General features: G+C 31.4%; 2 protein-coding genes across 2 annotated transcripts; both read right to left on the bottom strand.

Moving 5' to 3' along the window:
- Positions 1-4,903: 4,903 nt before the first annotated feature.
- On the bottom strand, positions 4,904-8,158 carry LOC108344448 (putative casein kinase II subunit beta-4). The gene is made up of 5 exons (XM_017582892.2): positions 7,675-8,158; positions 6,058-6,276; positions 5,782-5,891; positions 5,532-5,697; positions 4,904-5,343 (listed from the first exon to the last, which is right to left on the bottom strand). The coding sequence occupies exons 1-5, from the start codon at positions 7,847-7,849 to the stop codon at positions 5,213-5,215; spliced, it is 801 nt and encodes a 266-aa protein (XP_017438381.1). The 5' UTR covers positions 7,850-8,158; the 3' UTR covers positions 4,904-5,212.
- Positions 8,159-9,185: 1,027 nt separating this feature from the next.
- Positions 9,186-12,144, bottom strand: LOC108344440 (uncharacterized). Its single transcript, XM_017582887.2, has 3 exons — positions 11,927-12,144; positions 11,252-11,763; positions 9,186-9,579 (listed from the first exon to the last, which is right to left on the bottom strand). Exons 1-3 carry the CDS (start codon positions 12,108-12,110, stop codon positions 9,322-9,324), a joined length of 954 nt encoding a protein of 317 aa, XP_017438376.1. The 5' UTR covers positions 12,111-12,144; the 3' UTR covers positions 9,186-9,321.
- Positions 12,145-13,175: the final 1,031 nt, after the last annotated feature.

The following is a 13,175-nucleotide window of genomic DNA, read 5'->3' as shown; positions in this document are numbered from 1 at the left end:
ATTATTATAGTGTGTTAATAATCTAAAAGTTTTTATATCTATAATAAATACTTATCAAACTCTTTTTTATTAAATCACTTGTTGCATTTATTTTATTTTTCTATCTTCCTTTCCTGTCTTTCACTCTGTAAGCTATAATTTAGATAGATTTATTTTTCATTAATTATGTGTGTTTGTGTCTATGCAACTAATAATATTTCGTTTTCCTTTTGTTTTCAGCCATTTAATTTTTATTATTTTTATTTTGATGTATGAATACGCATATTCCAAATACGTTTGTATTCTATAGCTGAAATTAAAATAAAAAGGAAAATAATATATTAAGGATGTATAATTTTACATAGACTGAAATATAAAAGACATACTGAATGCACATTCAATAGAGACACAAAAGGTGAATAAGATTTCAGAAAATTACAAAATATGCTTTATAAAAGTTAAAAACATATTTAAGCTAATTAAAAGACAATGCAAGTAAAAATTGACAAGTATTAAGTAATGGGATAAAATTAATATTTTAAATGTTTAAACATGTAAGATCATAAATATCAAGTGCTTTAGTTATATAGTTATTTTACTCGTTTTCAAAACAAATCAAAAGTGTTTTCTATTTGTAAGGATATATTTAAGCATTTACTCTATAAACTAATTATGTACAATAAGTTACTAAAGAAATAAACCAGGAAATAGCAAAGGTTAAATGTTTCCAAGTAAAATAATATTTTTGGTTTCAATAATATTTTATTAGAAATTCCTTATTACAGAATAAAAAATAATAAGAGTAAAAAATTAAATTGATCTTCAATAATATAACTTAACGACAAAATAGTCTTCAGTCTAAATTTAAACTTGTTCTTTAGAATTTTATTTAATAACAAAACAGTCTTACGAGCCGTAATAACGAAGAGTAGTTGTAAGATGAAATTTATTCTATGGTTTACATATTATAAATTAATTTTACTTTTATCATGATAATTTGATGCTATTATAATGATAATTAAAATTTAACTTGACCTTTAAATTTAAAAGTTGAATTAGGGTATGAAGAAAACATGAAAAACATTGACTGAAGACAAATTCCGTGTCTAAGTGAACCATCACATAAGAAAAGGTGGCATGCATGTGGATGAATTTCAATCTTATCCTCATTTTTGTGATGTTTATGTCTGCATACAACAAAATTCATAAGTAAACATTATTTAAGTTAATGAGACTTCACATGCAAGTCTGCTACCAATGGTCAAAGCTGTCTGCATAAAACATAATTCACTTTTATCTTCTCAACTTCTCATTTCACACTCCACTCTTTCAATATAACCAAATTCTACTCTCACCATACACATTCATCAAAGGTTAATTTCCCTAAAATAACTTTATTTTGTATATAATATTTCAGGAAATATTATGTAAATAAATCATTCAAAGGAAATGCAGCTCAAAACATTAGATAATTATAAATAAATAAAATATAATTTTAGTTCTAAATTTTGATAAAAAGTTAAAAAAATTCCAATTTAATAATTTTAGTCTTTAAATTTAAAAAATAATAAATATAATCATTTTATTCTAATTATGATGAATATTTTTCAACTGACAATAAAATGAAAACTTGTAAAATAATATAAATATTTAAATGTTAGCATTAAATTTTAAAAAGAAAACATCAAAATTAAAAACAAAAGAATTTTAATTTTAAGTTGAGCTATTAGGGTATTTAACTCATTTTAAATTTACAGAACAAAAACAATCTTTCTCTGTTTTCAAAAACTGATGAGGGTTAATTCGTAAAACACAATCATATTGAAGGCAAAAATGTTCTCAATGAAACTGCAACTGTATCGGCAGGTAGCAACGATAACTGTACCGAAACTGCCCACGTGGCTTGCTGTTTCAGACACACGCAGGTTCCGTTTCAGCTTTTGATTGGTAATCCTGAATTTGAAACAAACTCTGATCCTCGGACCAATCGATCATATGCTTTACCTATATTTACGTAAACGCCACCTTCCATTTTCTTTTTCATTTACTCAATTTATTTTCTTCTGCTCATTTTTAATCCCATAAAATATATTTACGATATTTGAGATGATATAAAATGCAAAACATTGGATTATCATATTCTAAATATTTAATTTGATTATGGTTTTCGTCTGGTCTCAAATGTGAATAACAATAGTGGTAATAAAAAAAGCGATGGAATGAAGCGATTTGACAATGACAGCATACCCTTTTAAATTTGTCGATGTGGAACAGTGCCCACGTTCTTCCGTGTTGATACAATAAACTATGATGTCGACAAAAGTAGTGCAACGTCAGTATCAGAAAGATTTAATTATATTAACTTAAGAATTATGAAGATAACATTGCAACAAATGAGATTGAAATTATAAAGAAATAAAAAAAGGGGGTGGAATCTGGAGATGTGTATGATTGTGCAGCAATCCATGGTGAGGTTGAGTGGCCTTACTTTGTTCTTATCCATATATGCCAATAATAATCTTAGTCATGGCCTTACATAACCCAAACCTTTGTCCTTATCCCTTTTATCTCTATATCTTCCATGCCTCCTTATCTTAATACCATTCACCCCCTCTTCCATATTTCACTCTCAATCTTCTCATAACCTTCTTGCAGCAATCAATTTATGTATGCATGACCCAAACCATCCAATACAGATCAAATATCTCCTCGATAAGTCTTAAAAAAAATATATCAGAAAAAGATACAAGCTTATGATCAATTATCTTTTCAGTAAATATTGTTTATTTGATAAAAGATGATCATTGTAATCTTCTTGAATTCATACAATAAACCTTACACTGCTGGAAACAATCATTAAGGATTTTTTCATGAAACTTTTTTTAAAATATACTTGACCACGTATATAATATCATGTATAAATTATATTATAATTTAATATATTTTAAACAAATTTTAAGGTACTAATATATTTCAAAATCCAACACTACTCATCCAGCTAGCATGACCAGTGCCCATCGATCAAACCTCATTGTAAAACGTAGCGTTTAACGTTTTGGAGTCCAATAACTTTTTGTTTTGATCAAATAGGACTGCTTAGTGTCATACCAGATGCTAACAACATATTCTAATTTAAATACACTTGAACATATCTAAATGATCAAATTGACTCCTCTAACACTAAGATTGATGTAAAAACATGTTTATGGATAAAATTAAATACTATTTTGCTCAATTGGTCATAAACAAGATGCACTAGATCAACCCAATACATATAACTAATTCTATACATATAAACAAGAATTTAGCAAACTAAAGGTCTACACAAGTCACAATTGATTCAACAACAAACCCCAAACATTCACTTTTACTACAAACTTACTCCTTTAAATTTTCATCTATTAAAACCTCTAAAAATTGGCCAAAAATAACTCAGACTCAACAACTACTTACCTACTCAACATCAAATTTGTGGTTATTGGAAGTTATAGTCAAGTTTAAAATGATCTAAAAAGAGCTCACCACCATCAATATTAGTTCCAATCACTCTTTTAGAAATTCACCTACCAAAACCTCAATTTAGACCAAAAACCAGCCTAACAACACTCCCTTTTTACTATTATCAACTATATAACAAATTTGTACCTCCTAGTACTCCAAAACAACAACATTCAAAGTTTAAGACAGTACCAATTCACAATCATTCACAACAATATTCATCAATAATGCAACTTCACTCATGAAACACAATTATTAATAACTCAAATGATAACATATTCAATCAATCATCATTCTCACAACCTAACAAACATAAATTCTTAGTTCTTAACACAATAAAGCAAATATTAGTTTTCCTTACCTGCCAAAAGACCAAATCGCTCTAGAAAGCCTAAAACAGCTCCAACATAGAGGAATTTTTATCTATTCCTACGAACCACAGAAACACAATCATGGTACACCATTAGGACTACTGATCAACAAAGAGTCTTATAGAATACTCAAACTTCACATGCAAAACAAAGAGCTAGCATGCAAGAAAAACAAAAGTAACTAAAGAAAGGAGCAGAAAACCAACTTACGATCTTGTCGTGAGGATCACTTAGGCTATCTTTGGTCTTCAAACAAATGAACAAGAGATGAGAACTCATAGAAAAGTCAGAGAACTCTGATAAAATGATTTCTAGAGATTGTGTGTTTTAAAATAATAAAACTCGTTCCTCACAAAACTGTTTATATTAAAACCTTTTAATATTAAAATAATTGAGTCTCATTACTTTTAAACCACTGTCACTTCTAAAATACCATTTTCTAAATCTTTACATATTAAATATTAGATTTTTTCAATTTCCTTATCGGTGTAATATGTATAAGTCATTCAATATTTATATAAAATATATATAATTTAATATAAATAAAAATTAAGTCAAAAGCAAATTTTGACATGTTTAAGAAAATGTGAAACTATAATAAAAGAGTGTGAATTGAGATATGTGATTATTTGATTAAATTGAGAAAAAAAAATGCAGGTATATGAGGTATAGTGAGTTGGAAATGTAAGTTATGGTACTAAGTGAATGAACTGATTAAAGAAAATAGTAAAGAGATCTTAAAAATTGCGGTAAAATGAAATTTACAAAAAGTAAATTAAGATCCATGATCTAAAATACTTTGACATTCTTGGGAGTATCAAAATTAACCTTTGAATTTGAGTAGATGGACTTGAAAATATCAAATTCTGAAGCACAAATGCATTCATGTACAGTCCACTGATAAAAGTATTAAGTAAAAGTTACATAAATAAGCAAGGGCATAGTAATATGAAAAGAGCATATGAAATAAGAAAAATATGAACAAAAGAGAGAAAAAATAGAGATAAAATGGATAATGCGATGGGGAGAGACCAAAATGAAAATGAAAGGAATGATGGCAAGAAGCAGGAATCAATTTCATAAGTAAACGACATGAATACATTTGATAAGAAAGTGCATTGGAGTACTTGATCGAGAATTCTATCAGAAAAAGCTTTACAAAGGCAGACTGAATTTGAAACTGAAAGAAAAATTAAGCTCTAGCTGCCTTGTTGTAGGTGCCTGCATATATCTTTACAGTTTACAAAAACGTATATCTAGACTATACTCATTTCAGAAACTCAAAATCCACTGCATTTTAAAGAAATACAACAAAGGGAAAAACTCTTGGTACATAGTTTGAAAGCTTGAAATTCCACCCAGCTTCAGGACTTGTGAACTTTGAAACCAAAAACTCTTGGTACATAGTTCTGTGATGGCTTTTGTGGCTTCAGATTCCCGTAAGTCATCAGAAAGAGGTGAGGAAACGTAGCTCCAAAATAAGCTCCATCCATGTCTAGATACAGTTCAGGAAATTTTCATATGAAATGGGGGATATCATTCCCCCAACAATTCAACAATCACATGCCAAAACACACAAGTTCAACAAGGCAATGATAAACTGTATATATAGATGGAAGAATAACAAAACATAAACTTTGACAAGACAAGATAAATAGTTCACACAAGTTCAACAAAGGATACTACCTTGATACTTGGACTTTGGGTAATAAGTGTCTTCACACTTGGGGCAAAATATTTTTACATTACTTGACCTAGGAATATCTGACTGTCCAACTGGAAGGCAGGGTTGTCCAGAGCAGTAAACTCTTGGACATCTGCCAAAGTCCAAGTTTTTGAACTTGTGAAGCTGTAGATTATCACAATGCCATTTATCAGAGCCATCTTTTTCCACAATAAAACATAAAAAAACAGGGTAACTAGGAAATCATACCATTGCAGCCATTCCTTTGCTTGTCAAAATGTACCTAGCATGAATCAGACCATAAAGCATCTCCGCTGCAGATTCAATTAACTCATTCTGTTCCTCTGTGAACATGTCTCCTAATAATTCCACAAACCACACTATCAGTCAATCAAGCAAATACCAAAGAGGTTATAAATGGAGGAAGTTTTTGCCTTAGTTTAATCAGAATGCAGTTGAAGCAACAACTGTTTTCAATTTCATCGCTCAAAAAATGAATTGAAGTAAGAAAAAAATATGCCCTACCGTGGGAGGGCTCAACATCCAAAATTAAATCCAATGCATAATCATAGTAAGGCACTTGACTGCTTAATCCACAGAGGTTGAAATCGTCTTGTACAAAATCATCATCGACTTCACACAAGAACTCATTTCCTTTCAAATTGCAAAACCATGAGATCCAGCATGAGTCATCCCCTTCTGAAACACTAACTTCAGATCCTTCGTTATCTGTTTCAGATTCCTCTGCATCCAATACGCGTAAAAATAAGGATCTATTGCAATTAATTCCATAACATTGCCATGCAGACAATAGGTTCCCTTCACCCTTCATATTTTCTATTCCTTTTACTTGTTATCTTACAGAACGAACAGTTTTGAAAAAGTTGCAGAAAACCAAGGTAGTGTGAGCATTTAAAGAATTTCATAACATTTTAGGAAATTCAAATATACTAAATTTAAATTTCTTTCCTTTAAATTATTTTAATATTTTCTTTAGATAAAACAATTCATATTTATTCACTTTCAATTTTCTTGTTTAAACGAAGTATTTTAATTATTACTAAATATAAAATTTACTTTAGTTGTAAATAATATTCAATATTTTAAAATATGATGCTTTTTAGTCGATGTTAGCTTTGGTTAAAATTTGCTAAGATTCTTTAGTTTATATAATATTTTTTTCTTGATTAATATCAATCTAGGTTGTTTTCGACTGATGTTGATTTTTTATTTACCTTAATTAGTATTATTTCTTCAAAACATTTGATAAAAGTTATTCCTTCCAACTAACGTAAAAAAAAAAGTCCTGTCATGATTGGCTAAAATATTTTTGGTCAACATTAGATGGATAAAATCCCAGCAACTTTAGATTTTATTTTATTTTTGACAATATTAGACTAAAGAAACTTCAATTGAAAATGTAAGATCAATCGAGAAATAACAGTGCAGGTAAATAAATCCAATAATGTACCAAAAATAACCACTATTATATATCAACTAGAAAATGGTCTAAATAACACTAGTAAAAAATCATGATTATTGTTATAAAAAAAGTACGAACAATATTAATCGAAGCGTTGATATCAATTGAAAATAATAATGAATATAAAAAAGTTTTATCACCCAGAAACATTTTGATATCCCCTAAGAAATCTCTCGTTAACTATGATTATTAAAAAAATAATCATAATGAATTTCAGCAAAAAAAAATGGCTGATCAAACTGCAACAATAATATAAAGTGATAACGCCATGATAAAACCGAGACAATAATATCCCAATAGAATTTAAATAAAAGAAATATGAAGAAAATAAAAAATATATGAAAAACGTAGATTCTTGTTTTTTTCTTTTATAAAATTATAAATAATTAGTGTACTTAAATTTTAAATTTTAATTGGTGTCTAAAATGAATTAATCTCTCAAAAATTAGACTTTGTTTGTCCCATGGGCTTCCGAAGGCATCCCATTGAATTTCATTTTCAAGAACAAGAATGAATGTTTAAATGATGGGGCTTCCATAATTTGAAAACGGAAGCATGAAAGGTTTGGCATGGAAGATTGGAGAAAATGAATTGTGTTCGTAGAAAAAAGGAAAGAAAGAAGGAAAGAAATGCGTGTGTGGGAAGGAGAAAGAGAAAACCGTGTTGATTGTTAGGGAGGGAGACGGAGCGACGGTGAAACTGGGGTGGCCTTGCAGTGGAAGGACTGGGTTGTCGGTGATTATGTTGTTGTTCTTGTTGTTGGTGCTGCGTCTTATCTTTGATTCGCTTCCGAACAACAACACTTTCTCCTTCTCTTCCCTTGTAATCATTCATACCCTCCTCTTTTCTCTTCTCCTATCTCTATTCTAATTAATCTATGCCTTCTAACTCTCTCTCATCTTCTCTTTCATTCTCCAAGAACACCGATCATCATTACTTTCATTCTTTCATTAATTAAATATACCAGATCCTTCTCCTCCCACTCCTTCACAATCTCATTTTTAGTAACTTCTCTCTCTTCTATATGCGTCTACGTGTCTCTTCTCTACTTGCCCAGCCATTCTTCCCAGGGGCCCCTCTCTTTCTTTTATTGCGTCCGTGTCACATACGTACACCATGTTTCTTCCCCTCTTTTCGCTTCCTCTCTCCGTTGCATCCACCTCCCATTTTATACTCACTGTTCTCACAAAATCATTACTAAGTATGTTTTTTTAAAATATTTTTTATGTCCACTAAATATAACCATGCTTCCGTTTTTCGCCATAACTAATGTAAAAATCAATAACTTTATCATGCATGGCAATTTATTATTAGATAATAATGTGTTTGTAAGGGCTAGAAATGAATTATAGTATAAATTAAGAATTAAAAAAAATAGTTTTACTAAAGTGCGTAATTCTTAATAAAACATTTACTATCAATGTTGTTGACTGGTAATACTACTCTTTGGAGTTGGCTGGGAGGTGTTTTTGTGTGTTCAAATTAATCTGTGCTCCTTGAAATCATTGTTGAATTCTGTATCAGTATAGTGCACTGGTACAGTAAGTAAGGTTATTTCATCAAGCTCTATCAATGAATTTCTAATTTCGGAAGCTTTTAATGCGCGTAGCGTATGCATCACCTGCTTCTCCAAATATTATACAGGTGAACTGGTTTTAATGATTTATTCGTCACAATACTGATGATTTTAACATGGTAGTTCTGGACATGCCGTTGATGGTAAGAATTATGCACTGGACGGTTAATATGTTTCTATTTTCTTAAGTTAGAATTATGTCTTCTCATACGTATATTAAGGTGATATATACGTATATTAAGGTGATACCTGTGCACACTGGTAAATTATAATGTTTATAATAGGTAACATTTTGTCTAGAAATTATGTGGGTTGTCATCTTTTAGGTTTTCATGATAATAGTTTGTATTTGTATTTTTAGGTAGCTGGAGATAATTCTTAGACTGAGACATCAAACTGTGTTCCATAATAGTGGACACTAGTTAAACCCTTTCATAAAAAATATTAACAATATTGAATAAAATGTTAATTGTTCCTAGCATAAATATTAGTATATAGTATTGATTTTGTTAAGTCACAGGCGATGCAAAAGATGGTGAGAAATTGGGGGAATTGCAAGACGCGACCCATACCAAGCTTCCTATGACAGCCGTATTGAAGAATGAAATTAAAGAGGCGTTTATATTAAGAATATACAGATGAGCAGTTAATTTAAGTAGAGGGTAGAATGCATGGTGGAGAAAGGCACGTTTGATTCCCCCATTACCCAGTAATAGTATGAAGCCATATTTTAGTCATCGGCAAAATATCTCTCCTCCGCATCAATATTGGCCTCCCTCTGCCAATGATCGTCAAGGGTCTCGTCATTATCTATTTTAGAGTAATCAAGATGCTCCTGATCTTCCCCTAAAAGAAACTTCTGCTGCATAATGTACGTGAATTGATCCATCCTGTCTTCCAGTTCTTCTGCAGATACACTTGCTTCCAAACTAACTCTGTCCGGATTGGATAAGGAATCATAATTTACATCAGCCCCATTATGCGGTCTCTGCCAATACGAAACAACAAAATAATTATTCACGTCCACAAAACATATAGTAACTGTCATAGCACGAAACTCCGCATTTCCACAACCATTAGAAGCATTGGATCCGAAAGCAATACAAAGTTTCATTATTAGTCAAACTATTCAAAACAAAGAATTCAACTAAGAGATATAATATAATAGCGTAGGGGTATAATCCAAAAACAAACGCAAAAAAAAACTTCATTGCTTCAATGTCTTCAATACCCGGTGTTATCACTGGATTGCCATAATTACTGGACATATGCTAATAGTGACCATCATAAAAAGAACAGTCGAAGTTACTACATATAAGATCAGTCCTTGTCAGCTAATTCACAATTACGTGGGTCAAATCAAATGAAGAAAATAGTACCATGAAGTGGATTCCAGATACTGACATGCGGTTGAAATTATGCATCAGATACCCTAACCCGTTATCTAAAGAAAAAATAGCCTTTAGAAAATAATTGCTTGCAACTTAATTGATACATTACTCATAAGTTAAATCTAATTAATCTCATAATATGTAGAAAAGCCATCTGAATCTCCCTCCTAACCCATCTGTTTAGGTTATAAGCCCCCTGCTCTTCCAACTATCACCACTGAACTAATTCTCGAACTACTATGTAACTCATTCTATAATTTCCTGGGACCTATCATGAATAAAAATTATCAGAAAATATTTTTTTACATTCAATGCCCAAATTATTTGCTAATTGGCACAAGTATATGTATTGATTGCTATTCATATTATTTAGAGAGACCAACAAAAAGTTAAATAACATGAGTCATATTTCTCTCTATGAGTCAAGATGATGTAGGGTTTTAAATCAATAAAAATCAGAATATGCAAAAGCAGATTATCAATTTTAAATGTGGCGTGAAACAAATTTAGCCATATCCTCAAGAGCATTGGACCAAAAGATAATAACGAGTATGCACCAAACTAAAGAGACTTAACTGATTACTGGTATAACAATCTCACTAGTCACTGAGGGGAAAAGGAAGGAAAAGTGTTCAGGCTTCGGTGTCATGAACTTAGTAAACTAAATTTGTACACGTGCAGTCTAAATCTGTGTATCCAGTATCTGTAGAAGACAATGACAAAGATGTAGTTGTTTACTTATTATGACGATACAATCCAAGATAGATAGATGATGATATTATAAAAAAGAGGGTCTCGTTCATGTTGAGAAATTGTTAGCTAACTGTTCTTAAATTGTTCAGCCAGGTTGCTTTATAAATTCCTCATTCAGGGCAATTTGAGTGTGCCGTAAGTCCCTGGATAAATATTCTGCCATTAGCTCTTCACGGTTTTGGTAGAATTAACAAAGCTAACTTTTTCTGGCAATGAACAACCTATGCTGCTCAACAGTATGGTTCATTTAATGTTTAAATGTTTCGTTCTCTCGTTTAGGAGGATTCCTTTTACACCCACATACTCCTTTGTAATTTTCCTCTCCATCTTAATTTTACTTACATGCGATTAAACAAGAACAACAATAGCCTTGTTATCCAACCAAGTGGGATACGCGAACCACACAACACCATTGAGGTCAATTAAAAACCAAATTCTCCAAGGATATTACTGATATACTGGTCAAAACAGAAGAAAATACAAATAAACACATGATTGATAGTTTAAGAGTAGTACCTCTACAGGCTGTCCATTGCTACCACCTCCTCTCTCTTCATCCACTTCCTCCTCCTCCTCCTCCTCTTCTTCTTCTTCCTCCTCCTCCTCCTCTTGAAATCTCTCATTACCAACCCAGTCTCTTTCCGGCACACCCATCCTCTGCTGCTCCCCTCTAATTTTTGCAACCAGCGCCGCTTCCTCACACCTTCTCATCAGAGTCTCCGACCACCGCTCCCCCGGCCTTGCCATGCCTCTGCTGCTCTGGTCCTGAAACTTGCCCACATACTCATGATGCAGATACGGCTCTCTCTCCCTCATGGCATCCTCAGAGAAGTAGTGCCCACCGCACACCAATCTATCCAAATAAGCCCGCCTCCGGTTCTTCACCGTCACCGACCTCATCCTCAACTCCTCCTCCGACGGGCTCATTATGCTCCGCAACCGCTTCATGTGCCAATTAATCTCATAATCGTCTTTCATCGCGTCAAATTCAGTAAGTTCATTGCACGTAAGCTGGGAACCGTATCGTTCTACACATAACACAACAATAAATACAATTAAGGTACTCATTACCTCGTCTCTCACCTAGGTTAGGGTTTAATTGAGATTTTATTACAGCAGGGAAAAATCGAGACACGCATATATGAATTGAACGAATAAAAGTAACAAAGTGAGAGGTGAGCGTTAACATACCTAAGAAAAGAGCAACGTCTCTTGAGAGAAGATCGTGGAAAATGGCTTTGCGTTGAGAAGGGAGAGAGACAGTGGATTCGAGCGCGCGCGGAAAGTAAAGGTTCTCCAAACGTGACAGTCTCTCTGAAATTCTCTCTTTCGCTTCCTCACTCATCGTCCTCATCGTCTCTTTCTTCTGCTCCATCTCTACCACCGTCTTCTGTTTCGCGACCAACACCAACTCTTTTTCTAGGTCCATTTAAGCCTTTTGGACCAATCGTACAAAGCCCATTTTGCTGTTTTTTGAAAACATTTTTTTTAACGTAAAATCGAACTACATCATTATATTCTTATTTAATTATTATATTTCATGATTTGCATTTTTTAATAAATAAAAAATAAAGATTTTAAAATAAAATACTACAGATGGGATTATTAACATATTTTAATAAATGAATTTTTTAGAAAAGATATTTCCTTGTCTCTTGAATACAGTAAAAGTTATGGTCATTTATACAAAGATGAAAAAATCATTCGTTCAGTGCAAGAATGAAAATAAAAAAATTATAAAACTTGAAGTGGATCAATTGAAAATGATTATTTTTTATGATATCTTTTCAACTATCACTTTGAATGGTTACCAATCCAGTTTGGAAACACATTGTGTGAAGAAATTTGGATAAAAAGTTTAGTGACATATCAGTTAATTAGACTGAAGAAATAATAGGTAGAAAATGAAGAAGAACATTTGAATTTTCTATATGCTTTGTGAAATGTTAGATTGTGAGCCAAGTATGAAATAGATTGATTGTTGCGGAACACTAAAATTAGAGGAACAAGAAGATCTTGTATAAATTAGTTAACAAGTAGTGAAGAAAAAGAACAAATATTTGTTATTTTTTCTTTTTTTAGTCTCTTACTATTTTTTACTAAAGTGTAAGCAAAATGGGCATTTTTTGTCTTGCTTCAATCTTTTTATGTTCTTGAACATATTATGAGATGAGTTTATTTAGAGACCAAGTATTTTTTTTTTAGAATTATAACTCACTTTAAATGATCAAATTTTGTCACAAGATAAACAAAACTAAATGCACTAGTAGATCCTCAAAGAGTTTTAATTCAAGTGCATTTAATTTTAAAATAGTATACGAGATTTTTCTACACTCTGATGTTGTCTTTATTTATATATTTCTTTAAAATTTTGTCAAATGTATATATATATCTCAAATCTTTTACTGTTAATAAACCTCTTTTTTCAATTTTTGCAAAT

The sequence above is a fragment of the Vigna angularis genome, chromosome 1, assembly GCF_016808095.1.
Source record: "Vigna angularis cultivar LongXiaoDou No.4 chromosome 1, ASM1680809v1, whole genome shotgun sequence".
Lineage (NCBI taxonomy): Eukaryota > Viridiplantae > Streptophyta > Magnoliopsida > Fabales > Fabaceae > Vigna > Vigna angularis.
This window is presented reverse-complemented; position numbering and strand designations above follow the sequence as displayed.